Source organism: Triturus cristatus, chromosome 5_1, assembly GCF_964204655.1.
Source record: "Triturus cristatus chromosome 5_1, aTriCri1.1, whole genome shotgun sequence".
Lineage (NCBI taxonomy): Eukaryota > Metazoa > Chordata > Amphibia > Caudata > Salamandridae > Triturus > Triturus cristatus.
The window spans coordinates 921561212-921587326 of record NC_140587.1 but is presented as its reverse complement, the minus strand read 5'-3'; the positions used below and the strand labels follow the sequence as shown (position 1 = coordinate 921587326).

General features: G+C 42.8%; 1 protein-coding gene across 2 annotated transcripts in view; it reads left to right on the top strand.

The window, feature by feature from the left end:
• FBXL7 (F-box and leucine rich repeat protein 7) overlaps positions 1–24106 on the top strand; it is a 732935-nt gene extending 708829 nt beyond the window's left edge. For both annotated transcript variants that reach the window (XM_085605961.1, XM_085605962.1), the window contains 2 exons: positions 8752–9363; positions 21376–24106. In XM_085605961.1, coding sequence (XP_085462087.1) covers positions 8752–9363; positions 21376–22112 — 1349 coding nt within the window. In that variant the 3' untranslated portion in view covers positions 22113–24106. The remainder of the gene's footprint in view (positions 1–8751; positions 9364–21375) is intronic.
• The last annotated feature ends 2009 nt before the right edge of the window (positions 24107–26115 follow it).

Below are 26115 nucleotides of genomic sequence, written 5' to 3'. Positions count from 1 at the left end.
AAACTTAGTCAAGTGGCATATCAGAGAACATATTCAGCTCCTAATCTGACTCCACTGCACCCACGGGTGCCTCTTTCTGTTGTCCATTCAAACATTATCACCAAAAATGTCTATTGAAGCTGGAGTGCATAATAGTGGTTACCAGCTTGACATTCTAAGCAGTTCTTTACTAAAAACCTGACTTACCACGCTGGGGACATCTTGGAACTGGAAGAGCAATGCCCATGCGTCTTGTAGCTGCGCTCCAGCGAGTGCTAAAGGAAAGGATTGGAGGCCAGAACTGGTTTCTTTTGTTGCAATCATCAGCTTCTGTCTTCCAGTGCAGTTTTCCCGTGCTGCAACAATGTGTTTGTTCAAAAACAACTTCGAACCAATGTGGGTAAACTTCTGAAAGGTATCAACAGGTAAGGCCATAACATTCTGGGCTAATTCCAAGGGAATTAAAGAAAGGTAAGGTAAGCAATGAGGGAGGGGTGCCACTGTTCCATGTGATCATTCAAGGAATGTGATGGCAACACATCACCTTCATAAGACTGCTTTTCAGCGTCGGCTCCTCTGCTAAGGCGCAGAAACATAATCTCACGGGAAAAATAAAATGATAAAAACACCATGTATTTGGGCCAGCCAAACTGTCATGTGCACGTAGCATGTTTTCCACCCGACTGTATTGCATAGCCTGGGAGGGGAATATGCACAGGCTCCCACGGCCGGTCTGAGCGCTGAACCATGGCACTCAGACCAATCACACTGCTGCTTTCATGCTGATGACATCAGCGTTGTGATTGTCTAGGGGAGTCTGCTTCCTGCGTCGACCAAAGAGGACAAAGGAGAAGCGGCGACCGGAAAGTAAGTAAATGTTTTTTTTTCTTACCCCCCCCACCTCGTCCCCTCTCCACCCCACCTCACCATTAGTGCCCTGTAGCAGCCTCTACTGTAGCTTTTACCACCTATACATAACATAATTCCTAATTAGCTCCTAGATCATGATAAGAAGAGATCCTCGTTTCTTTACTCAATTTCTATTTTGTTGCTTCTGGTCTGCGTGTAGTTTTACATATGATACGCTTGTTGTTTCCAAGTAACCATTGCACACTTTAAAGCCCTGCATTGTCTCATTTACAGTAGTTTCTAAATACAATTATATTCTCTTTTTAGGTCTCTCCTTAGAGGCATGCACAGTTGCTGTAAGATCTAGTGTTCTTTATAACAAGCATTGGCAAAGCAAATAGGATTTACCTTTTTGAGATCTTTAGACTTTACCAATGTCTTTTAGCCATGCTGTAAAGCAGTATGGCTAAAATGTATTTAGAAAAGCTCTAGAGTTATAGAAAAAGCGATATGAAGCAGGAAGGTACAAAAAAGGGACTTATGGTGTTTTTAAAAAATAACTTTTAGCCATGCAGCCATCTGCCAGGGCTGGTTGCTTTTCCCGGTCCGGCCCTTGTGCGGGTCAAGACGTGGAATTCACTCTGTGGATTTTTTGCGCACTCAGGTAGAACATAGAGGAACAAATGTTTTGTGTATCATGCTGTTAGTCTCCCAGTGCCATATTTTGCAAAGCTGTGCAAAGTAAATATATGAAAACTACCTATATTGCTGTTTGTCTTAAACACATTGGTCTACCCTTCCCATTTGTCATTAATGGGTTCTCATCCGGACCCCATAATGTCTTTCAGTAGCACCTTGTGCTAGAGAGGCTGCTGCCACAATAACTAAAAGTACAATTGATAGACAGAATGCTCAAACAATGTCAAACATTCACCCCCAGTACAGAGATCTGGGACCTAATCCATCGTATTTTTTGCACACCATGCCATTCCACTTTAGACCCAGCCATATGCAAATCAGTCTTGACCCTGCTCTCCATGGGAACAGTCCTGCCCAAACTGCCAGGTCCTCCCTGGATTGGAAACAAGCATCCTGGGACCGGTTTCAGGGTATTACCCCTCATCAGCCAGGCATATGGCTTGGTCAAACCTGGGGTGGCATGGTGAGCAAAAGAACAAAGGATTTAACCCAGATCTCTTGACGGGGGATGAATGTTTGATTTTTTCCGCATTCCGTTCATCATTTGTGTGTCTTTTGCTTTCTCTCCTTAAATGCGCCAAGTATGCCCAGGCGTGGGTCCCAGGTTCACTAGGCCACTGGATTCAAGCTAGCCTGGCTGATGAGGGGTGATACCCCGAAACTGCCCCAGGATGCTTGTTTCTGGTCTAGGGATGACCTGACCTGGCAGTTTGGTCTGGACTATTCCTATGAGGAGCAGAGTCAAGACTGATTTGCATATGGCTGAGTCTAAACTGGTGTGGCATGGTGAGCAAAAGAACTATTGATTTAACCCAGATCTCTTGACTGGGGGTGAATATTTGATTTGTTGCGCATTACGTCCAGCATTTGTGTATCTTTTGCTTCCACAATAACAAGCATTCGCAAAGCCAATATGTCTGCAATTAACTGCCAACGTTTTGGCTTTTTCAATACATGTTTTGTAATGTTTTTGCAAAACCTTTTGTTGGGGAAGGAGCCACAACCTGGTCAATCTGAAAAAAAAACATTGGCTAACAACAAAAATATTTTTGGGGCTGAAAAGTCACACATTGCCATAGCCCCTGGCACTGAAGGGTACTACCTTGTGTGTGGATGTGCTCTTTGTGAAAGAGCTGTCACTCACAGTGAAGTTATCCGATTGCTGAAGTGGGCTACCTTATTGCCCCATGCTCTATGCTTTAGAGTGGGTGGAAGAAAAATATGAATGACACAATTGACCAATGGATGAAGGGGGCTGTCTGAAAGTCTTTCAAGTAAGCATGTTATAAATATAATTTTAGCAAAAATCAAAAGGTCTAGGCTAAAACCAGACGTAAATTAAAAATTGTGGCATGCTCTGCTGCTGCTCATTGGAGCAAGAACTGTAGTACATCAAAATACCTCAACAAATGTAATTTTTGTGTGTTCAAATGGCCTTGCAAGTGATGCTCGTGTGTTAACTGCTCTGTCCAAAGAAAAAGCCGAAGACTTATATGATGTGTTTAGTTTTTAAGGGTGATGGTCGGAGACCTTTGTCCATGAATTGGATCCCAGGAATAGAAGGGACATAGGCTGCTCCACAAAGACCACTTCATCTCAGTCCCCACTTTCGACTTTTCATAAATAGTAGCACTTTTAGCAAATTTAAGAACTTGAAGCTGGGAGTCTGCATCTTCTGCTTGTTCCCGAAATAGAGATATGCATCTGCTCGCTCTCTTGAGTTGGTTAAAAGAAGCATGTATGAAGTTAGAGTCTATATCCAAGATGTAATTGTGCTAGAAAAAAAGCACATTTGGGGCCATATGACTTAACAGTTTTTTTGTCAGTGATATTGGAATTTGACTGCTGGTATTAGCCATATCACATAATCAGATGTGTTTCATTAGCATTTGAAATTGCCAGTAGTAAAAGTTGTAACCTATATATTTTAAATTGTCAACAATAAATTGTGCAGTGCTTAATGTTAGCACCATATTGCTACATGTATATGTCTGCAAGTTCATTTGGGGATGGTGGCTTTGCCATTGCTTGTTCTCGATTACCTGCCTTAGACCAGGTAAATTCGCAAGGCAGGACTTTAACCGTTCACACGGATAAGTGATTAGATGGGTAACATTGTCATCTTAGGGTAATTTCCTGCAACTAACAGCTCCATTCATTAATGGGGATCAGTGCTAATTGCTATTTAGTCAGAAGGTCCAGTGTCTCGTTAGGACTCCCTTTTGAAATTTGTATCTGACGTGTTTTGCAGCTGAGATATATTCTCTTTAGTTATCTATATTCCCAGTCCCCCTCTTTAATCAATGGCAACTCCCCGTGACATTTTCATTTTTTTGTTTGAATCTGTTTATTGAGTAACCTTTTTTTTCTTTTCTTTCGTTGTTTGTTGTTTTCTCTCCATACATTACGAACAGTTTCTCACTGTGATCTTTTCATGAAAATGACTTCTACTATATACATCTATTAAAACGCACTTCTGTAAACTGGAAAATAAAAACTCTTCTATGACACACGAGATAATGAACAGAGCACCTCTACAGAGAGCTTCCAATACTGTATGTAGTGTGACTGAGTGAACGGCTTTCGAATCAAGCTATCCTGGCTGAAGAGGGGTGAAACCCCGAAACCGGTCCTAGGATGCTTGTTTCCGGTCCAGGGAGGACCTGGCTTGGCAGTTCGGGCTGGACTATTCCCATGGGGCATAGGGTCAAGGGTCAAGACTGATTTGCATATGGCCAGGTCTAAACTGGGGTGTCATGGTGAGCAAAAGAATGATGGATTTAACCCAGTCATGAATCTCTTGACTGGGGGTGAATGTTTTGTTTTGTTTTGTTCTGCATTCCGTCCATCAATTGTGTGTCTTCGGCTTTCGATGTCAACAGCATTGCCTCCCTTATTAAACATCACAGCACTGACAATAAACTGTTTAAAAAATAAGAAAAAGGGACAAATGTTTCTGCCTAAAAATTGACAGGGGAAATGCTGTGGCAGGAGTGTACCATCCATTGGTGCAGCAGGTGCAGTGGCACTGGGCAGCAGAGTGACCCACTGAACCTTGATTATTGATGTGAAACAGACATGTGCCATCTCTAGCCAATGTAAGCAACCCTTGACTGTTTCTTTGACAACATGGCTCCACCCCATCTCTGCTCAAAACGTTAATACAACATAAAGACCCGAGGTAAAGCCGAGAGGTACTTCAGTGTCATTTGCAAATGTGAGATCTGAGAATGGAAAAGATCAGGCTCTATATCATGAGTCAAAGGTATAGGTGACTGTTCATAACTTTTGTCGCTAAGGGAAAGGACACTGCATAAAGTTATTTACACATGTAAGTTTGGCTAACACGTGCAAATAGCCTTGTTAAGAGTGCAGGACCATTTTTGGAAACCCCAAAGGTTGGTTTTGCTCTCATCAAGGGATTTAATCACATAAACCTTTATCATGTGATTAAATCCCTTCGGAGGGCCGGGGATTGAGTGCAGCTTCGGCAGCGGAGCAGGAGTCCGGGGCTGGAACGCCCTGGAGTTTGCGTGAGGGATCACACATACACACCCTATACTTTTGTGGGTAATTATAAGCTCCTCTCCAAACCATTCCCATCCTGTCAAATATCAGAAATTTACTCTCGACAAGGACAGATGCAGATCCCTTTATAGGGTAGGAAGAGCGAACACCCCTAAATTTGATGGGAACGGAATTACTCCATAGGTAAACATGCTTTTCTCCATTGAGTTAAAAAAGAAACAAAGAATTTCACATGGGCAAGCATCAATGCACACATATATTTATTTGCTCACAGAACAATGTAATTTACAATTTTCCAGTGGTTCTCCTGGGCATCTGTAACTGTTGTAGTTTGCAGAGGCGTGGTCTCGCAAACCTGACAAAAATCTACACATACACACGGTTGTAAACTACCAGCTGTAGATGTACTCCTGTCTTTTGAAGACCGGCTCTTGTGCGCAGAAGTGCCACCTACCTTTTGCAAAGAGGACATATAATTTTATCACCTCAATCGATGTCAGGAAAATGATTTATCCCCACCTTTGTTATTTGCTTCGCCTTGAAGCAGGGCCTTTGGCATTTTTTTGCCCATTGCAAACAAGAAACATAAAATAAAATGTAAACTTAAACTATAACAAATGAGGGAAGGTCTGGTACAGAGAGGGAAAGAAAGCATGTCAGCAGCCAATATTTATACATGAATAGGAAAAAGAGCATCTTAACCTCTTGAGTGCCCATGACGAGATGGTCTCGTCATGGGCCGCGGTTGCGCTGTGCCCATGACGAGACTATCTCGTCATGAACCCCGCCCGCTAATGAAAGGGCCGGCACAGGGCGGGGAAAGGGCGGGGCACTCAAGGGGTTAAATAATATAGGCTCAGTGCAAAGAAAGAAGCAAGTTTCAACCACTTTTGGGTGCATTACTGTTGTACAGAAATCATATTCTCTATGTATTTATTTTTATGCTTCACAAGCTGACCCACAATTTAGCTTCAGAAAGGTCCACTCTTTCAAAATGAACACAAACGGAGGATTGTTTCAAAGCCCAGCTGACTAAATTGTACAGCATCCTTCCAAATAGGAAGTTTCACCCCTGACTGAGACCTGTAAGATTAACTGAAAAAAAGCGAGGTCCTTTTGCAAGAAGCACTGAATCTGTGGCTCACACAGGGCCCAATTCACAGGCTCCAAAACATAATAAGGGGTAATTTAGACATCCCAATTCCCCAATCTCATATAGAGGTGGGAGATCCATCTAGTTTCCAACAGAAGAGCCTGGCCTGATGTTAGAAAGTCCATGCTGGCAGACTAGCACCACAGGTCCACTCATTCAACTGCATTGAAAGGCCCCCGTTATAAAATTAAGGCCTTTGGGCCCGATTCACAGAACTAACTTAAGACAAAATCCTAAACTTACTACCATTTTGGTATTCAAAGAAGGCACTTACTCATTTTGGTATTCACAGAAGGCACTTACTCATTTCGGTATTCACAGAAGTTAGGAGTCCTAACTTTAGGACTCCTAAATGCCTTCTGTGAATACCGAAAGTCTTAAAATTAGGATTTTTCGCAGTTTAGTAGTAGTATAGTTAGGACTCCTAACTTTAGGACTCCTAAATGCCTTCTGTGAATACCGAAATTCTTAAAATTAGGATTTTTCTCAATTTAGTAGTCCTAAGTTTAGGACTCCTAAGTTTAGGACTCCTAAATGCCTTCTGTGACTACCGAAAGCCTTAAAAGTAGGATTTTTCTCAGTTTAGTAGTAGTATAGTTAGGACTCCTAACTTTAGGACTCCTAAATGCATTCTGTGAATACCAAAAGTCTTAAAATTAGGATTTTTCTCAATTTAGTAGTCCTAAGTCTAAACTTAGGACTACTAAATTGAGAAAAATCCTAATTTTAAGACTTTCGGTATTCACAGAAGGCATTTAGGAGTCCTAAAGTTAGGACTCCTAACTTCTGTGAATACCGAAATGAGTAAGTGCCTTCTGTGAATACCAAAATGAGTAAGTGCCTTCTGTGAATACCAAAATGGTAGTAAGTTTAGGATTTTGTCTTAAGTTAGTTCTGTGAATCGGGCCCTTTGAGTGCTCTGTTCTCATGTTCACAACCATCATGAAAGGAATGGTGATTGCGAGCACGAAAAAGCATTCAACCTAACAGGGTGAAACATCCAAGCACATCAGAGCCATTGATTTTTTTGTTTTGCAGAAACAAACTCTTGCTTTTGGTGTTTGTTGCTGAAAAACAAAATATCAAACAATGCTGCCTTGACCATTTTCTCATAGGATCCCAGCCAGGTTTACATTTTCATTGAAAGATCTCTCTGCTATATTAGCAGGAGCTTTTCCAGCGAAAATTCCCTGCTAAACCATGGGGACCTCTATATTTGATGAGCAGGCAGTCTTGAGGTTGGTGGTGGTGCCTCCGTTGCCCCAAAGGCTCGTCGGCCCACTTGCAAAACTCTAAAAGAGCCCCTAAATCATCTCTCATAGGGCCAGTCCTAGATTATAGGTCTCCAGGAGCGCTCCCACCATGGGCTTCTGCAAGGAGGGGGAGCCAGCAGCCCCCCCGCCCCCAAGATCCTGGACTTTCCACTTGCCCTTTAAATGTGTACATTATCCCCCCATTAAAAAAATCTGTTGACACCGATGAAGCAGAAATTCCCATTTGCACATCTAACTAGTTTCTCCACAGGGAGAGTATTTTCACTATGAGGAAACCCCTCCCACCACTACCCTCTTACTAATCCCCTCACACACCCCCCACCCCCGCCTCAGTAGCTTGGAGGACTGCTCCTTTCCATTTGCTTCCTGGTAAGGCACTTACTTGCCTTCCTTTCCAAGTGTGTGTAATTATTTAGTGCCTGCCCCCCCTCCACACCCCCATGTGTCCTCTGCCCTATCCCTCAATTCATGATAGTGGAAAAGTGCTTTACTGGTAGATATTCCACTATTATAAGTACAATGTATTCTCATGATTATTTTAATAAGGAAGTGAAATTTATAATCACAAATTGCTTGCTTTGAGCACTTATATCCTCCTTAGGTGCACCACAAATTGTGTGAATCGGTCCATTGTGCTAGGATTTGTGGGAGAGAAGTGTTACATTACCTAATAACTGCCCGGTCATTAATGCTGCAGAACCTGCGTGATGGGCCCGTGAGGGCTCAGATATATTTAAATGCAGGATATGTGTTTTCCCTGGAGGCTGATTAATACATGTGTTCCTTGTAAATGGCAACAATGTGAGCACAATATTTTTTGTCGCATTGATTTGTTCATTTTGGAATGGGGAAAGGAATCTAAGACCTGAAATGACGTGTTTCTTTGACCCTCATTACCCACACAGCACTCTTAAGACAAAGGAAAACATCTGTGCGAAAGTAATCACTTTTTAATATGCAGGGAAATGGGAGGTTAAGATTCTCATGTCAACGGGCTCGTGTGCCACCTGGCCTCAAGGCCATTAGGATAAATGGCAAACATATTGAAAATAACCATTCTGTTTGCTTAAATTAGTTTAGGATGAAATAAATCATGTTTGCCCGTCCTATAGTTCAGAAGATTAGATTCTGTGAAGTACTAACATTTTAAAATTATTCATAATGCAAAATGATCTATGAGGTGATGGAAATATGTAAACGTTTATGCTCAAAAACACCCAGGCTTGAGCCTTGCTTTCTCACATCTGCTCCATTTTGTTTGTTTTTCAGACTCAGACTTGAGTATGCGCACACTGAGCACGCCCAGCCCCGCTCTGATATGCCCGCAGAATGTGCAAAGTTTTCAAAATGGAAGAGGTTCCTCCACGTCTTCATCTTCAATCACTGGGGAAACGGTGGCCATTGTTCACTCACCCCCTCCAAGCCGCCTGGCGCATCCGCTCATCCGCCTGGCCTCCAAGCACCAGAAGGATCGAGGAAACATTGATCGACTCCCAGACCAGTGCATGATCCAGATCTTCTCCTACCTGCCTACGAACCAGCTGTGCCGCTGTGCACGTGTCTGCCGCCGCTGGTACAACCTAGCCTGGGATCCGCGACTCTGGAGGACTATTCGTTTGACTGGAGAGACAATCAGTGTTGACAGAGCTCTCAAAGTGCTGACCCGCCGGCTCTGTCAGGACACGCCCAACGTATGCCTCATGTTGGAGACGGTAATTGTCAGTGGCTGCAGGCGGCTCACAGACAGAGGACTCTACATCATTGCCCAGTGCTGCCCAGAACTGAGACGGCTTGAGGTGTCGGGTTGCTATAACATATCAAATGAGGCGGTCTTTGATGTGGTGTCACTGTGTCCAAATCTGGAGCACCTGGATGTTTCAGGTAATTGGAAACAATTGGAACCAGCAATGCTTTTTTCCAGTAATATTTTTTGAATGTCCATCCATGGCTGTGACCCACAAACAAAGCAGATCTTCTGTTGGTCATTGGAATTAGGCCATCTCGTATACACACTGCTAAGAACTGGCTCTAGACTGGTATTGATCAGTTAAATGATTAGAGTACCAACCAGGATATAAGACTGTTCAGTGGGTCCAAGTCACAAAGACTTTGCTGTGTATAAATTACTCTTGGAGGTCCACAGGTTTACCATTGAATCCAGGAGTCATCCGGTAGAGCTCCTACCTTTCTCCTGGCTTATTCCTGGAATTCAGGGGTAAGCCAGGTGTATTCCAAGAGTATATCACAGAAAATTATTTGTGAATCTGTCCCAGTGAACTGCCGTAGATGTGCAACCTGTAGTCACAGATACAAATGTAGGTGGGTCTTCTCAGCTTATCGTTATTCCAAAATTGATAAAATGAGTGCCATTGGTGGGGGTCAGAAAACGTCCAAGGTGACCCAAGTGACAACTCAGTTTGTGTTGCATGCAACAGTGATCATATTAATGTGTTGTTATACAAGATACAAAAGGTCACAGGTAGGTCAAGCTGCCAGAAAATCTCTATTGGTTGTTTTTTAGGTCGAGCCTGGGCAGAGCATGCACTGCTCTGTGAGGCATGTTGTATTCAGTTAGGGATGTGAAGCTCCTCCCACTCCCCCGCCCATATTTTTCATTGGCTTGTGTCATAGTCCTTCGTAAATGCTGGCTTCTGATTCCTTAATTGCCTTGCTAGTCCCTCCTTAGCACCGCCTTGTCTCTATTTGAAACCTCCCATGAGGACTGGCCCTTTTACTTCTGTTGCTACACGGTATGTTTTATTTCATCTGTAAGCACTATTTTCTTTAATGGGTTTTGCCCTACTGCAGCCACAATGTGCTTTCCTTACATTCAGAGCGCCATATGAGATTTCACTTTCCAAGCAGCCTGGACAATGGCGGACACTTCCTTGCAGTGCCATTGGTCTTGCATTTAGGAGAGTTTGAGCTATTGGCATTGTAAATGTCAATAGCTTAAACTTTCATAAATGCGAGACCTATTGCATTGCAAACATTGTTTTTGTTGTCAAAGCCCCCACGCTGCACTTTCACGTGCATGAAGGCCGTGCCCCTTTCTTTAGAAGAGCTGTGTCTATGGAAAGGTGCGCAGTTGCTATTAAAGTGAAACCGCGGCACGGGGGCTTTAACCAAAAAAAAACCATTTTCTTTAACAAGCATGCTTTTTTTTTGTAAAAGCCTCTATGCTGCAGTTTCACTTTGCATTGCAAACATTGTTTTTGTTGTCAAAGCCCCCACGCTGCACTTTCACGTGCATGAAGGCCGTGCCCCTTTCTTTAGAAGAGCTGTGTCTAAGGAAAGGTGCGCAGTTGCTATTAAAGTGAAACCGCGGCACGGGGGCTTTAACCAAAAAAAACCCATTTTCTTTAACAAGCATGCTTTTTTTTTGTAAAAGCCTCTATGCTGCAGTTTCACTTTCATAGCGGCTGCGCACTTTTTGTTAGACACTGCTTTTTTAAAGAAAAAAAGGGGTGCGGCCTTCATCCGGCATGGGGGCTCTGAGAACCCAAAAAGTATTTGCAATGCAATAGGTCTAGCATTTGCGAGAGTTTAAACTATTGGTATTTACAATGCCAATAGCTCAAACGCTCGAAAATGCGAGACCTATTGCATTGCAAATCCTTGTTTTGTGGTCTTAATACAGACATCTCTTCTTTCTGACGCAGACACCATTGTACACAATATTCCACAGAGCCAAACATTGCTCAATATTGGATGGATTTTGTTTCAGCCTCACTTACCTTGCTCTTGTTTGTTGCTTTCCTCACCACAGGAGCTCTGTGGTTTCACCATTGGTATATTCGTCATTGGCCCTTCTCTGAAAGCTGCATTGCATCTAAGAAAGCAGAGATAATTTAAACAACTCTTGTTTGCTGCATTTTATCGCCACCTCGTGGGCAGTAGGAAAACTGGAGCCGAAATGTGGAAGATACAACATCAAACTAGACACACATTGAAAACTAGCCTTGACAACACTAATCGGTCTCGCTTCTATACAAAGGTGAGGCCGATTGGCATTGACAATGCTTGTTTTTTTCGTTGTTCTTCCATCTTCCTAAAAGATTAGGGTTTGGGTCACATAGATTGTTCCAGTGACAATTTTACATTGTCATTTACCCTGACCCACCAAAGCAAAAATGACCACTGCACTGACTGACTAACAAAATAATGTTTTTGCATGGCTTACTCAAATTACATATTACATCCCCACCAATTATTTGGTGCAAATGTGGTGTAAAATTGCCCAACACTGAGGCGTCTTCTGTAACCCAATCAATCACCTTCACTGTAGTCAAGTTAGGGAGGAGTCTCCCTGACCAAGTATCACATGTTAAACGTTGATTTTTGCATTTATCAAAAACATTTCTAACTGACATCTCAGAGCCTTGTGGTTCTCTTGGTGAAATCAATAAGCAATGAGAAGTCTCGATAAAAAATGAACCGACAAATATATGTATCCAGGGGAAAACTCGTCTTTCCTCTTGTATTAATCTTTTAATTCCCGAAAAAGGGAGTGTCAGGTAAAAATTAGCATTCTGCATTGCTCCTCCTAGCTCCACAATCTCTCATTGCCCTTGCTTTAGGTATAGTTTTGGTTATATGTAGAAGGTTAGAAAAAATTCGAAATCTAAAAAAATTATGGGCCATATTAGCAAGGACTTGCGACAATCATCGCAAAGCGCGCTTAGCGCTGTATTTTTTATCGCCGGCTATCGCTGGTTTAGATCGCGGAGATAATGCGTTATTATCAACGTTTATCTCCAAGGCGATAATAAACCAGCGATAGCGGCGATTCTCCATCAATAACGCGGGAATTCCAGCGATGAATTCCCATCGCTAAGGAAAAGGACGCTAATAGGTAAGTGAGGATTCAGCCTTAGAATCCACCTCCCATAGAAAACAATAGCTAAATCAGGATTTTAGCAGGTGTTAAAATACAGCGATAATCGCGGTTATCGCGAGTTTTTTTATCGCTTTGCGGGCATTGCTAATAGGGAGAAGTCGTGTTAGCGACTTCTTCCTATTACTTTTAGTGAGGAACGCCCACTTTGCATGCCATTAGCGATAAATATCGCTGATATGCAAAGCTATAAAAAAAGTCCTCTATCGCCATTAAGGTGTCGCTAACAGCTGTTAGTGACAGCTTGCTAATAGGGCGATGAAAATATCGCCGCTGTATCAGCAAAAAGTGCCGCTAAAGCGGCGATCCTGCCCTTGCTAATATGGCCCTATGTACTTTTCAAATTTTTTCTTCATAAAAACTTCACCAAATGTCCCAAACGATAGGAGGTTGGTGACATTGAGACTGCGGTTGATACCCTTTTAGGGCTTTCACGTATTTAACTTCTGGCTGATTGTAATTGGATACATAGTAAAGTATTATTTATGGTATAATGTTGGTAAAATTTGAAAGTGAACAGAGCAAGATGCTTATTTCTCAAGCTTTTATCAATAATTGCATTTTCATTTGTTTTACAGGCCATGCCTTTTTTATAGTTCAGCTTTTGATATGAAAATGCCCATTTCCTCTATAATCACCCTTCTCAGCTTTTTTGGGAGGTTTACCTCCTTTTTCCTTCAGATTAGAGCCATAACAGCGACTTCTTTCGAATTTTGGAACAGAAATTAATCTGTGAAAAGATGAACAAAGGTTGACTAATTTAAGAATGTCTTCTCTGTCCTTCTGGAGATAAAACATCATGGAATATGGAGCTCTTTTACTTTCATACATCATTAATTCTAGGAGAGAATCACACCGCAACTATCGAATTTGGGAATTAGTTGCATAAAACACAGTAGCGCACAGGAAAGGAAATAAAATAATATCAACACAAAACAGGAATTGTTTAAAATCAGGGAATCTATAACTGTGAGAGACAAGTCTCACTCACAGGCATCGAAAACGTGGCTGCACACTATGGGTTAGAAGGCTAAAAAAGGAGAATATTAGATTCTGGCCTCTGCCATTGAGAGGGAGACACTTAACGCTCTGTTAAAGAAATTGACTGAGGCCACTTATCCAATATGTCAAATTTCTAATGAATAATTCGACCTTTATCTGTCTGACCTATTTCTATCTATATCTCCCCCCTGCCTGGCTCAGAGGTACGAACCTATGTGCGATTATTTGTGTCTCCAATTCTACCTCTGTGTATTCCGCTTTGCCTCTTTTCCTCACTCGCACCTCCACATTAGGAAGAGAGCTGCCCGTTCAGATTAATGACAAACAGAGCCACCCCCGGGCAAATCAAGTGACACCCCTTGGTTCAAGGCAAAGTCCAGTCACCGGTGTAAACTCTTGTCAGTGTTTATTAATTCCCCATGGCCGAACCGCACCAATCCAGAACAGGGGGTGAGCAGAAAAGTGAAATCCCACTAGGCAGGATTTTCAATGAAGAAAGCTAAACGACTGCAAAAAGGAAAAGATTAGGAAAAGCTTGCTAAAGTGAGATAATTTCCAGCTTCCGGCTTAATCCATCTTGCTGAGAACTGCAGTTTGTCAGAGGTGAAAGCGGCCTGTCACGATGAGTCAGGCTTTCTCCTGCTAACTCTGCCACTTTGCTTCGCCAGCTTAGAGCTCAGAAATATGGCCCTACCAGAAGTCAGACAGGCAGTGGAATCAGATCTGACGTCACCACTCAAGCTGTTGGACCCTTTCCCTGACAATGAATGAGGCTGGATCCCTGCTCACTTGTTTAAATAGCTATAGTTCATTCACAAGTTTGTTCTCTACCAGATCTTTTCAAATATATATGGACCAACTTTGCCACCTTATGTCACCTCAGTCTTCCTAAATCACATGCACTCTGCGCTAAAAGTCGTCTTCCAAAATCGTTTTATTAACAACAGCCCATTTTTTTCCCCAAGATTGCAAATGTAGCGAAAATGGCTGAACTTCCCTGATAGGGCCAGGTTCGAGCCCCCACCACCGAACACCCAGCAGAAATTGTTAAAAAAACATTAGTTCAAGTATTTCATTGTGCTGAACAATTTTCCAAATACATTTGGGGAACAAGCCTGTGTTTTGCATGTAGTTCTGAAGAGAAGCTCATGAAATATTCATGAAATATTCCAGTGCTTCAGTGTCAGGCATTGGAATGATGTGCATTAGCAGAACATCGTGTAGGTACCTGTATAGAAAGGTTTCCCTCTGCACCAATGCCTTTTGTCAGGGAAGGCTGCGGTGGCTGAGGATCTCTACAACCGCCCATCGCAGGAAGCAGCTGTCTGTCCCCCAGAATACTGGGGCTTTCCTTCTCTCCACCATGGTCAGTCCAACTCAGTTCAGAAGCTCAGTTCTTTGGATTTTGTCGTGCTTGCCATATATGCATTCCTTGACACTGCCCTCTATTTTGTGATTCAGTCTAAAGATAGACACAATGTAGATCACATTCGTTTTGACGTTTGTTTGTGTTAGAAAGGAGCGTTTCCAGTTGGCAAAGGTTTGCACCTTTTTCCAAGTAGGGACCCTTCTTCCTATTTAGGGTAAGGGGATAAACCTCTAAAATAACCACTGCTCTCCTACTTGGTAGCTTGCCACAAGCAGACAGGCTTATCTCAGAGGCAGTGTGTAAGGGAATTGTCCACACATACAGTAATACAATGAAAACACTACAAGTGCACCCCCGTTTAGAAAAATAAGTAATCTTTATCTGAGCCAAACAAGACCAAAACTACAAAAATCCACAACACAGTAATAAAAATATGACTTTTAAAAGGTAGAAACAGTTCTTTTCATAGCAAATTGTAGATGCAACATTTTTCACTCAAAGTACCTTATATGCACCACGTTCACAAACAAAAACTGCCGCAGGGAAGGTGATACGTCTCTTCCTTACACCCAGGGAAGGTGATGCGTTTGTTCCTTACTGAAGGGGAGGTGATGCGTCGGTTTTTTAGTGTGCGGGGAGGTGATGCATCGATTTCTTACTGCGGCCTCCAGCCTTCTTGCAGGCGTGGCACCCAGATGCAATGCGTGAGGATAGGGGATGCAGCGGTTCTCGATGCGGCAGCAGTGAAGACGCTGCATTGGTCTCTCAAGCCGCTGTCCCACGATGCATTGGTTTTTGCAGTGATCTCGGACCTCGGAGATTGGTGCACGGGATTCGGCGTGCTGTGATTTCTCGTGCTGCAGGCAGGCGCAGTGTTGGTTTCTTCGTGATGCATCGGAAACAGGTATGGATGTGTCATACTTCTCAAAGTTGCGTTTCTTTTCCAGCTCCCAACAGCACGAACAACCTCCAGAGGTCCAATACAGCAACAGGCACCTCTTGGCAGGTCAGAACTCCCAGCAAGGAAGTTCAGGGGAGCTGGTAGTGAAGTCTTTGTGTCCCTGAGACTTCAGAACAGGAGGCAAGCTCTACTTCAAGCCCTTGGAGATCTTCCTCAAGCAGGAGATACAGCACACAGCAAAAGTCTTTATCCTCTCCTTGGCAGAAACAGCCACTGCAGGCCAACCTCAGACAGCACACGGGAAAGAGGCAGTACTTCTCCTTCAGTTTCTCCAGCTTTTCTCCTTGGCAGAGGTTCCTCTTGAATTCCAGAAGTGATCTAAAGTTCAGGTGTTTGGGACCCACTTTTTATAGTACAAAATCCTTTGTTCTCTGGAAGCAGAAAGTGTCTGTGCTCAGCAAAGACCTGTTCTGTCCTTCCTGGCCCAGCTTCCTGGCAGGAGGTTGAGACAGCATTGTCCAAGGGAGACCAGGCCCATTCAGGTGTGAAAAAAATCTCCTCAACCTACTCTGAATGCAGCTCAGGTCTATTCAGCCCAGCCCTGACTCAACCCGGAAAGGCAAGTGGCTGTCTGTACAGAATGCACATCCCCAGCCCCTGTCACTCCAAAGCCAGACAGTCAATACACAAACCTAGCAGAGGCACACTGGATGGCTAAGCAAGAAAATACCCCCTTTCTAAAAGAGGTATTTTCAAACCCAGCGTATAAAAATCATCCTTACTAAAAGATGCATCTTTATATTCAGAGTTCAGGCATACCAAACTCCACCTTCCCATCTTGTTCCCATGGGCAGTTATACTTATAGGTTGTTAAAAGTAAAATCCTCATTGTCTCCTATAGGACAGATAGACTTTCAATAGTAAAACACCGAAATTGGCAGTATTTCACTATCAGGACATGCCACACACATCAGGGCATGGCCTACCTTTCACATACACTGCAGCCTGCCCACAGGGGTAACTTGGGCCTACCTTAGGGGTGTCTCACATGTAAGAAAAGGAAAGGTTAGGGTCAAAATGGCAGTACTAGACTGCACACAGACACTGCAATGGCAGGCCTTAGACCCTTTTGCATGGCTGCTTGTGTGGGTGGCACAATCAGTGTTGCAAGCCCATTAGCAACATTTGACTTGCAGGCCTTGGCACACACAGTGCACTGTACGAGGGACTTACTAGTAAGTCAAATTGGCCAATCATGGAAACACCATTCCATAATAACAATTTACACAGAGAGCATATGCACTTTAGCACTGATCAGCAGTGGGAAAGTGCCCAAAGTCATAAAACCAACCAAAACAGGGTCAAAAACAGGAGGCCAAAAAGCAAAAAAAGGGGATAAACCCGCTGAAAAAGCCAGGTCTAACAGTTTGTAATAAAACTTGCTTCCTGTGATGCCTGATGTTCTGTGATTGGGCCCTGGTTGGACACCAGAGCTAGTCACATAACTGTTGTACTCATACTGCACCAATCAGTGTCAGATACCTGAGGGTCAAGTAGTGCCTCCCATAAATCACTGCGGAAAATGATCAACAATTTAGTCTTGTAAGGATGTTCCAATTGCTGTGGACCCAAACTGGTGATTAAGTCTTAGGTCCTAAAATCTGGAGGTGCTTGCCAACACATGAAAGAAAAACCTGCAGTGCTGAGCTTCAGAAAGGTAGAGAAGAACCGTCTGTTTAACAAACATTATTGGTACTTGTATGGACTTTTTCACTGCATTAATATTTCAGGCCTAATTTTACGGTCTATGTAATAATAGTGTTCTATTCATTAGTTCATAACGCCTGCTAACACTTCGTTTTATAGAGTATGCTTTGCAAATAACTAAAATAAATAAATAAATGAGTCCCCTTACCATTTCCTCTACACACCTTCCTTACATCTTGCCTCAGCCCGCCCCCTTTTCCTGCCCTGTGGTTTGCATAGTGAGCTGTCAGTCACTGGACCTCAGCCAATCAACACCATGGCCTCCCTTAGTTTGCCCCACTGAGCGCTCCTGTAGACTTTCACAATAACAGCCAGCGCTGCATACACCAATTGCCCCTCTAATAAATCCTAAAGCCTCCAGTGTTTGCCCCATCATATTCACTCTTTGTTTGAGAAATATTTGGTGATGGGCATTTAGGAATGGAAATATGTACCAAAGGGAGCCATTCTAGAATGTGCAAGCCACGTTTGTCCATTCGAGCGGTTTTAGGTTAAAGATTAGTCGCACTGCATTGCTCTGAAGAACCTAAAATCTGGAAATCGTTTTTTAACGAAAGCCAAAATAAAGGGAGTTACAGTAATCCTGTCTGGCTTTAACTAAATCCACAAGAAAGCTACTTCTTTTTCTGATACTGTTTTCACGGGAGATCCATGTTTGTACAAGTGCCTGCGATAGATGCATAAAATTAAGTAAACCTTGCTGCCTGTCCATGCAAAATTGCAGAACTAAGCAGGAAGGGAGAGCAGCAGTTGAATGGTACTTGTGATTCCCAGTCAAAAACAAGCATTGACAAAGCCAGTTGGTCTCGTCTATGTAAGAGCTATTGGCTTTGCCAATATGTTTTAGCAATGTTGGAGCATGGAGTAGAGTGTTGTAAAGTGAAGTAGAGTAGGGTATTATGGAGTGACGTAGAGTAGCGTATAGTAGAGTTGACTGTCATGGAGCGGAGAAGAGTAGTATGGGTGTCATGGAGTAGCGTACAGTGTTGGGGAGTGTCATGGAGGGAGTAGAGTGTCATAGAGTGATAGGGCGTAGAGTTGAGTGTTGTAGCGTACAGTACAGTGTCAGAGCTGAGTAAATTGGAGTGGCATGGAGTGTCATGGAGTGGTGTAGAGCAGAGTGGAGTAGCATAGACGGTGTTGCCTAGAGTGTTGCATAGTAGAATGGTGCACAGTGGAGTAGATTGCCATAGTGCGGAGTGGAGTAGAGTGGAGTCGTGTGCCATAGAATAGAGTGGAATAAAGTGGCATGAAGTGGCATAGAGGGAGTTGCGTAGAGCGTCGTAGAGTGATGTTGTGTCGTAGAATGGCATAGAGTGTCAAGGGAGCAAAGTTAAATGGAGTAGAGCATCATAGAGTGAAGTATCGTGGAGTGAAGTGACGTAGAGTGGAGTGGAGTAGAGTTGCCTAGACCACCAATGCAGTCTCCGCCACTCTACTCTGCATGACTGCACTCTATGTCACTACACTCTAAACCACTGCACTCTACACAACTTCACTCTACACCACTAAACTCTACTCCACTGCACTCAATGCCTCTGCAGTCAATGCCATTGTACTCTACCCTGTACTACTCCACTCTACTCTGCACCACTCCACCCTATGCCACTTCAATCTACGCCACTCTACTATAGTAGCATACAGTGGTGCAGAGTAGATTGACATGGAGCTCAGTGGCGTAGAGAGTATTGGTTATGAGTAAAGTGATGTAGAGTGCATTGGTGCAGAACACAGTGGCATAGAGTGAAGTGGCGCAGATGGACTAGACTGTTTCAGAGTGTAGTGGTACAGAGTAGATTAGAGTGTCTTAGAGGGGATTGGCATAGAGTACACTGGCTTACAATGAAGTGGTACAGAGTAGAGTACATTGGCATAGAGTGTGGTGCCATAGAGTGCAGTGTTGCAGAGTAGGGTGGCATAGAGTGAAGTGGTGCAGAGAGGTGTAGAGTGAAGTGACAACGAGTGCAATGGTGCATAGTAGAGTATTATGGGGTAGGGTGCATTGGTGTAGAGTAGAGTGGTGCAGAGAAGAGTGCAGTGTGTAGTGGAATGGCGTAGTGTGGTGTGGTGTGGTGCAGAGTAGAGTGCAGTGGCATGGAGTGGTACAGAGTAGAGTGGAGTGGGGTAATGTGGAGTGTGCATGGTTTGGTAGCGTGCTGCCATTACAGATGACACATCTTCAATTGAAATGACCATTACATTTGCACTCACATACAGTTTTACTGACAAAAGTATACAGCGCACAAGCAATCATGTGTGGAAATGTGATCACCGAATGTATTGATTTGATCATCAGCACAGCTCATTTACAGACATTTTGTTGTGTGCTAGAAAACAAAACAACATCGTACAGCCTTCCTCAAGCAGATCCCCAGTAGCCAGCATAATTGTCACATAAATCCTCTCCCTTTGAAGACAGAGAAAGAAAAATAAACACCAAGCTCCCTGGAAGACATTTGACCTCTGTCTTTGAAAGCACAGCAAATGTTTCAAGATAAGAACAAGATTTAAAGGTCTGTGTACAGAAAGCTAGTTTATGGAAGAATACAGTAACAAGGTTTGTGCAACAGGAGGGATGAACTCGAGCTGAACAGCCTAAAGCAAGTAAAGCCAGCAAATAAAAAGCCAGAAAATGTGAGTTACAAACCACAAAGTCAATGGAAAGCAGCCTGGCAATGGCCAGTCACCCTAAGCCGCAGATCACCAGGGGGTGGGATGGGTGCAGAAAACCCTTCCAATAAGTTGACACCCAAGATTGGTGAGCCACGTCACTTTATTCACTTTGATGGATTGCACAAGGAAGGTAGAACAAGTGAGAAGGGCTGACACTTTCTCTGTCTCCAATCAGAGGAAATACTGGCGATAAAGAAAAAAACAGGCCTGCACTGTAGAATATCACATTGCGTTCTTGTTGCTTCCTTGGGATAAATATATGAGGCCACAGATTCGGACCTATGACTAACAGAGAACATATTAGCAGAAGTTGGCATCACATATTTAGCCAATGCATGAGCCATTCAGCAGAGGTGTGGAATACATTATTTTGGACTTTCAAGTGTTTTTGCTTCTTTGCATTTCTCAAACACAATACCTATTCATTTCCTTTATTCCTAAACTTTCAAGAAATTGCTAGCTGAGCTTGATATCATTAACACCACCCATGGTGAGCTCTATATACACCAGAGATATGAGCAAAAAAAGGCTCCGTACTTCTGTATTAGTTAAACCAGGTCAAACCTGAAGACTGTTACACTTGTTGGAAGGGATGGTGGGGGTTCGTTTTGGGTGGTCAGACCATTCTCTGCCCGCACACAGCAACCTGCCTGCCATTTTGAGAATTTGTCATGGCTCCGGTAGGTTATATTTGCAGATGGTATCCCTGGTGACCGAAATACTTGCCAGGTGGGATGCTGTGAGTTTTTTGTATTGCAGAGACCAACCTCCCTATGTAGAGGTGTTTGCTTCTGAAATACAAAAACAAGTGTTTTTGACACACAATAATTCTTTTTTCATGTGAAGAGTAAACATTGGCTTCAGTAGGATGGGCCTTCTAGCATACACAACCAGGCTTTCCTGTAATAAATGGCCTTCTGGTCAAAGGATTTATGTGAGGAAGCCACCAATGGCTCAGCTGTCTTAAACCTGAAAGACAACCCAAATCTAAGTGAGGTGGGGGAACAGCAAGTTTGGCTAGGAGTGTGAACCATCGAGTTTCTCTCATTCTGCTTAACCTTAAATAACGCCTTTGACTTTTATAGTTCGGGTACAACACTTGCAGGATTTGGGTATGCTGATCTTAACTTCTGAATATTCTGCTAAATTCATTGTTTCTATGTTTCTACTTCTCTGGTTGACCTTAAAGCATAAGTAATGCCAGGACTTTAAATGGGGTTTATGAAGATGGCCATATCTTGTTTACTACCTACTTACCTTGTTTTTTTCTCTTTGCTTTTTTAGGTTGTTCCAAGGTTACTTGCATTAGCCTGACACGTGAGGCATCCATTAAGCTGTCGCCCATACATGGGAAACAGATCTCCATCCGCTTCTTGGACATGACGGACTGCTTTGTCCTGGAAGATGAAGGACTTCACACCATTGCAGCTCACTGCACTCAGCTCACTCACCTCTACCTGCGTCGTTGTGTCCGTATTACCGATGAAGGTCTACGCTACATTATGATTTACTGCACCTCCATAAAGGAACTGAGTGTCAGTGACTGCCGATTTGTCAGCGACTTTGGCATGAGGGAAATAGCCAAACTGGAGTCCCGCCTCCGGTACCTCAGCATCGCCCACTGTGGTCGCATCACGGATGTTGGCATCCGCTACATCTCCAAGTATTGCAGCAAACTGCGCTATCTCAATGCACGGGGTTGCGAAGGAATTACGGACCACGGGTTGGAATATCTTGCCAAAAACTGCTCAAAACTCAAGTCCTTAGACATTGGGAAGTGCCCCTTGGTCTCAGATACTGGTCTGGAGTGTCTTGCCTTGAACTGTTTTAATTTAAAGCGCCTGAGCCTAAAGTCTTGTGAGAGCATTACGGGCCAAGGACTGCAAATTGTGGCTGCCAACTGCTTTGACTTACAGATGCTGAATGTGCAGGACTGCGAGGTACCAGTAGATGCTCTGCGGTTCGTCAAACGCCACTGCAAGCGCTGCATTATCGAGCACAGCAACCCTGCTTTTTTCTAAGAGTATAGCTTGTTTTTTGTAGAAAAATACCTTAAACAGTGACAAGATAATGACCAATGAAAGGAACACTCCCACCCACATTACCTATCCCTTCTCTATGAGGCATGGGTGGGATCTTCTTTTTCGGTGCAGTACACCTTGTGGTAAAGACATAATGTATATTAATTGTGAGATGTGCATTATTTGTGTCTGTATATACCTCTACATGTGTACAGGAAATACGTTATGGGTAACCGTGGGATATGGTCCTATAATCTTGTTAAGAGGCTCTGGTGGAATGAGAATAAACCACTCATTATGTATCTGTTTAAATTACATATAAAATGTTTCCACAAAGTGTTGATGTAGATGTATTCCTCCACATAATTTTCCATTTTTCAATCTTCACATACGACAAATTGACCACATAAGAAGTAATTATGTAGCACTTAGAGCCCCAAGTTACTTATTTTGCTGATTGGACTATTTTGAGGTGGAACTTTGACACAGTGTCACCATTGGCTGTCATATGTAACTATAACTACAAAGATATTCCTGGCTTGAGGTTCTACATAATTACTTCTTTTGTGGTCACTTTTCACTGTGGCGGTTGACTAATTTTAGGTTGGAACAATATCAGAACAAAGGTTCATTATGATTTATTTTGTAGCCCTGATGAAGTCAGTGGTATACCGACCTAGACGAAACACGTGTTGGCTATATGTTCGTTTTGGATGTATTGGACGAATGCGAAGATTGAAAAACAGAAAATAAAGAAGAGAAATAAATCTCCATCAGCACTTTGTGGAGACTTATTATTTGGACATTGGAGCTCAGGATTGTGCACAAGAGTTAGCCTGCCACTTCAATTGTTTTGGTTACATATAACATTTTGTTTCAGCTTCCTACTGGTTCAGTTCAGTAATTCTCAGGACTGGCTGCATTTTTTAAAAAATGTGATGGTAATTCATTGGTATGATGAGGTTTGCCTGAATTATAGGTAAGAAACCATAGCTATTTGCTCAAGAGCAATTCCCAGACATGGAACCCATGTAGCTTATCATAAGAGATGACCATATTGTATGGTTCTGTGTTGCCATTAGGGGTCTTGTAAAAAAAGAAAAAAAACAACGCTGTAAGGGGACTGGGATGTAAATCCAACCAGAACCCTGAGTTGGTTTTGTCCATCCATAATATACATAAGTTGTTATGTATTTTTCCGATATCCAATGTTATAAAATGGACTTCTCATTGGTTAAAAATTTAGAATGTATCAAAATGAGTTAATAACCATGAAGGTTTGGCTATGTGATGTTTTACAGGTAAAGAACAGGTTTTATAAACACTACTGTTTCTTGAAATGGTAGTTGTCAAACATGTCATGATGTTCAATTACCTGCACACAATGTGTGTGCATTTACAAACACCCACCCTGTTATACCTAACATTTCCTCAACTAATTGCTGTATATTTATAAAGTTTAGCTTATACTATGATCTGCTCATTCTCTCTGTCATCAGTTCCTCCTTACTGTTATGTTTTCTGTCATGAGATTGCCTACTTTGTTGTTTTACTTCGGAAATGAAAGTGTAACACACCTTGTGCCTTATTGAGTAAAGTGTATAAACTAAATACATCACAGCAATGAAAAAGGTGTGAAACCCAAATTTGAAAGGAGAAATAATTACTAGACTGTATGTCTCCGGGCATGAGAAGGCAAAAGCTTGCTTATTTCAAACAACACTTTATAAATTGGATTATAAAATGCCTATACAATATAATATGCCTCAAAGTAAAGTAGTATTCTATTTTTACAAACATTGTAGAATATAGCCAGCATTAGGCATACTTGTATTAGTGTACAACTGGGCCATATCCCACTGTTAATGCCTGGCCATGATCAAGGGACCACTGGGTCATCCTTCAAGACATCTGAAGATAATCCTCTGTGTGCCTGTAGTGCAACATCCGTGTTAAAACAGTTTATAACTACAAATAAAACATTTTCAAAGAAATTACGCTATCAAACGCTTCAATGATTTCCATGTTTTTATTTTATTTATTGATGTAAAATGCACATGGATTTGTCTCCTAAATGTGATATTCAAATGATGGGTGCACTGTTGTTACTCAATTGCACATAATATATGGGATAAAGTACTCCTTATGAACATTAGAAGGCTATTGCCATTGCAGAGGAGTTTTGCCCAGAGGAACAAGGCCACATACTGATTTTCTTTTTAAGGTCATGGTACTCCCAGGAAACTTGCAATATCCCTATAATGCATAGCAGGGGGTACTTTATTTCATATAATACATGGTCACTATGAGAAAGTGAATTATTAGTTGTGGTGGATGGTAGTCCACCACAGGAAATAATGTCACTGTTCTTGTTAGGTCCAGTAAAGGTTTCAGTACTTTAAGCCTGAGCTCAACGCTTGATAGCTGTGGTACAGGCAGGCAGGCTTAACATAAGAAAATGTGTAAAGCATTAAGAAGTACCAAAACAGTTAAAAAGTCAAAACGCAACACAATAAAAATCCCACTTCAATTTATAAAAATAGAGAATAATCTAATGAAGAGAACACCCAAGCAACAAAATCCAATAAGGGGAACTGGAGATATCATTTTTTTAAGTTTTAAATGAAAATAGTGCTAAAAAGTATCAACTGCCAACTGCAGTCATCTGGCTGCATCTGGTTACCTGGGTGCAAGTTAAAGCTAGCCACGATGGAGTGTGGGTCAGATACAGGGACCATGTTGTCCTAGTGGAAAAGTTACCTCACAATATCAACAGCCTTCAATGAAGCAGGCATTTATCAGCCGTTAAGAGAAAGGGCTTGCTGTTGGCGGATTCTGATGTTGGGATAGAGCCTCGGCGAAATCATTGGTTTTAGGCAGGAAATCTCAGACGGAAGAAGTTTTCACTCCCAGAGGTTTCTGGTGTCAATCGATTCTCCTTCGACGTTAGCACCTCGGAAGCAGCGATTTGTAACCAAAGAGGGTTCATCTTCGACAGATTCTGGGGTTGAAATAAGAACATAGCGGGAGCACCCCACCCTTGTCATATCAGCTGGGCTGGCTAGTCTTGTCTCCCAATGGTTCTCCAGGTAAAGTCTGTCAAACGTTTCTAAGTTCCAACTTTTAGGGATAGGCAGGAGGAGTACACTCTGACACCAGTGCAACATGGTCAAAAACCATGGAAGTTGTGTGGGAACCCCCACGCAACCTCCATGGAATGCCTTCCCATGGCAGATTAAGGCAATGCAGCGATTTGCAGATTTATGGAGCCACTCAGTGCCACGCAAAGTGGCCTTGCGTGGCTTCATACATCTCATTTTGTTGATCTTGCACCACCTTGCGTCGTGCAAGAGCACTGCAACTCCACTCGCGAATAGGCCCCTAGGTATCTGGACGAGGACTCTATGATGAAGCATACAACTTGGAATATCAGTGGCTCCTTTTAGCACCATAGGGTGACCCCCTTGGGGGGATACAGAGAGATGGTCTAAGCACGGTAGTGGTTAGATGTTTGGGAAGATGAGTGAACCCTGTATCACTTCTCACTCTTCTTGGAATATAGTCACCCTCAGCATTATCAATGCTCTTTCATAGGAGGCAAACAATTTGTCAATTACATTCTCTCACCACAAAGCTACGCACAAAATCCTTGGGCAAGCAAGGGGTATGTGATGCCCCTGTAGACACCTCACAATTGCTGTCACTTCTTTAGACCTCAAGATGGCCTTTTTCACCTCAAAGGCCAGTCTCTTTTCTTCCAGTGTAAGTTTCTTCTCCTCCAGTGCTATGGTTACTAGTTTGCTCTGATGCTCCCATGCTGATTGCATGCCACTGAGCTCCAACTGGTGACTGGCCAGTTCAGAAGGGCTTATGCTGGTAGAGCCCACTTCATTCTCAGAACTGGATGGTACCAGAGTATCCATTTTGAAACAGGTGGTGCCCTGCCCTTCATCCTCTGTGACCACATACATTGATTCATCCTCAGAGGGGATACAGCTTTCTT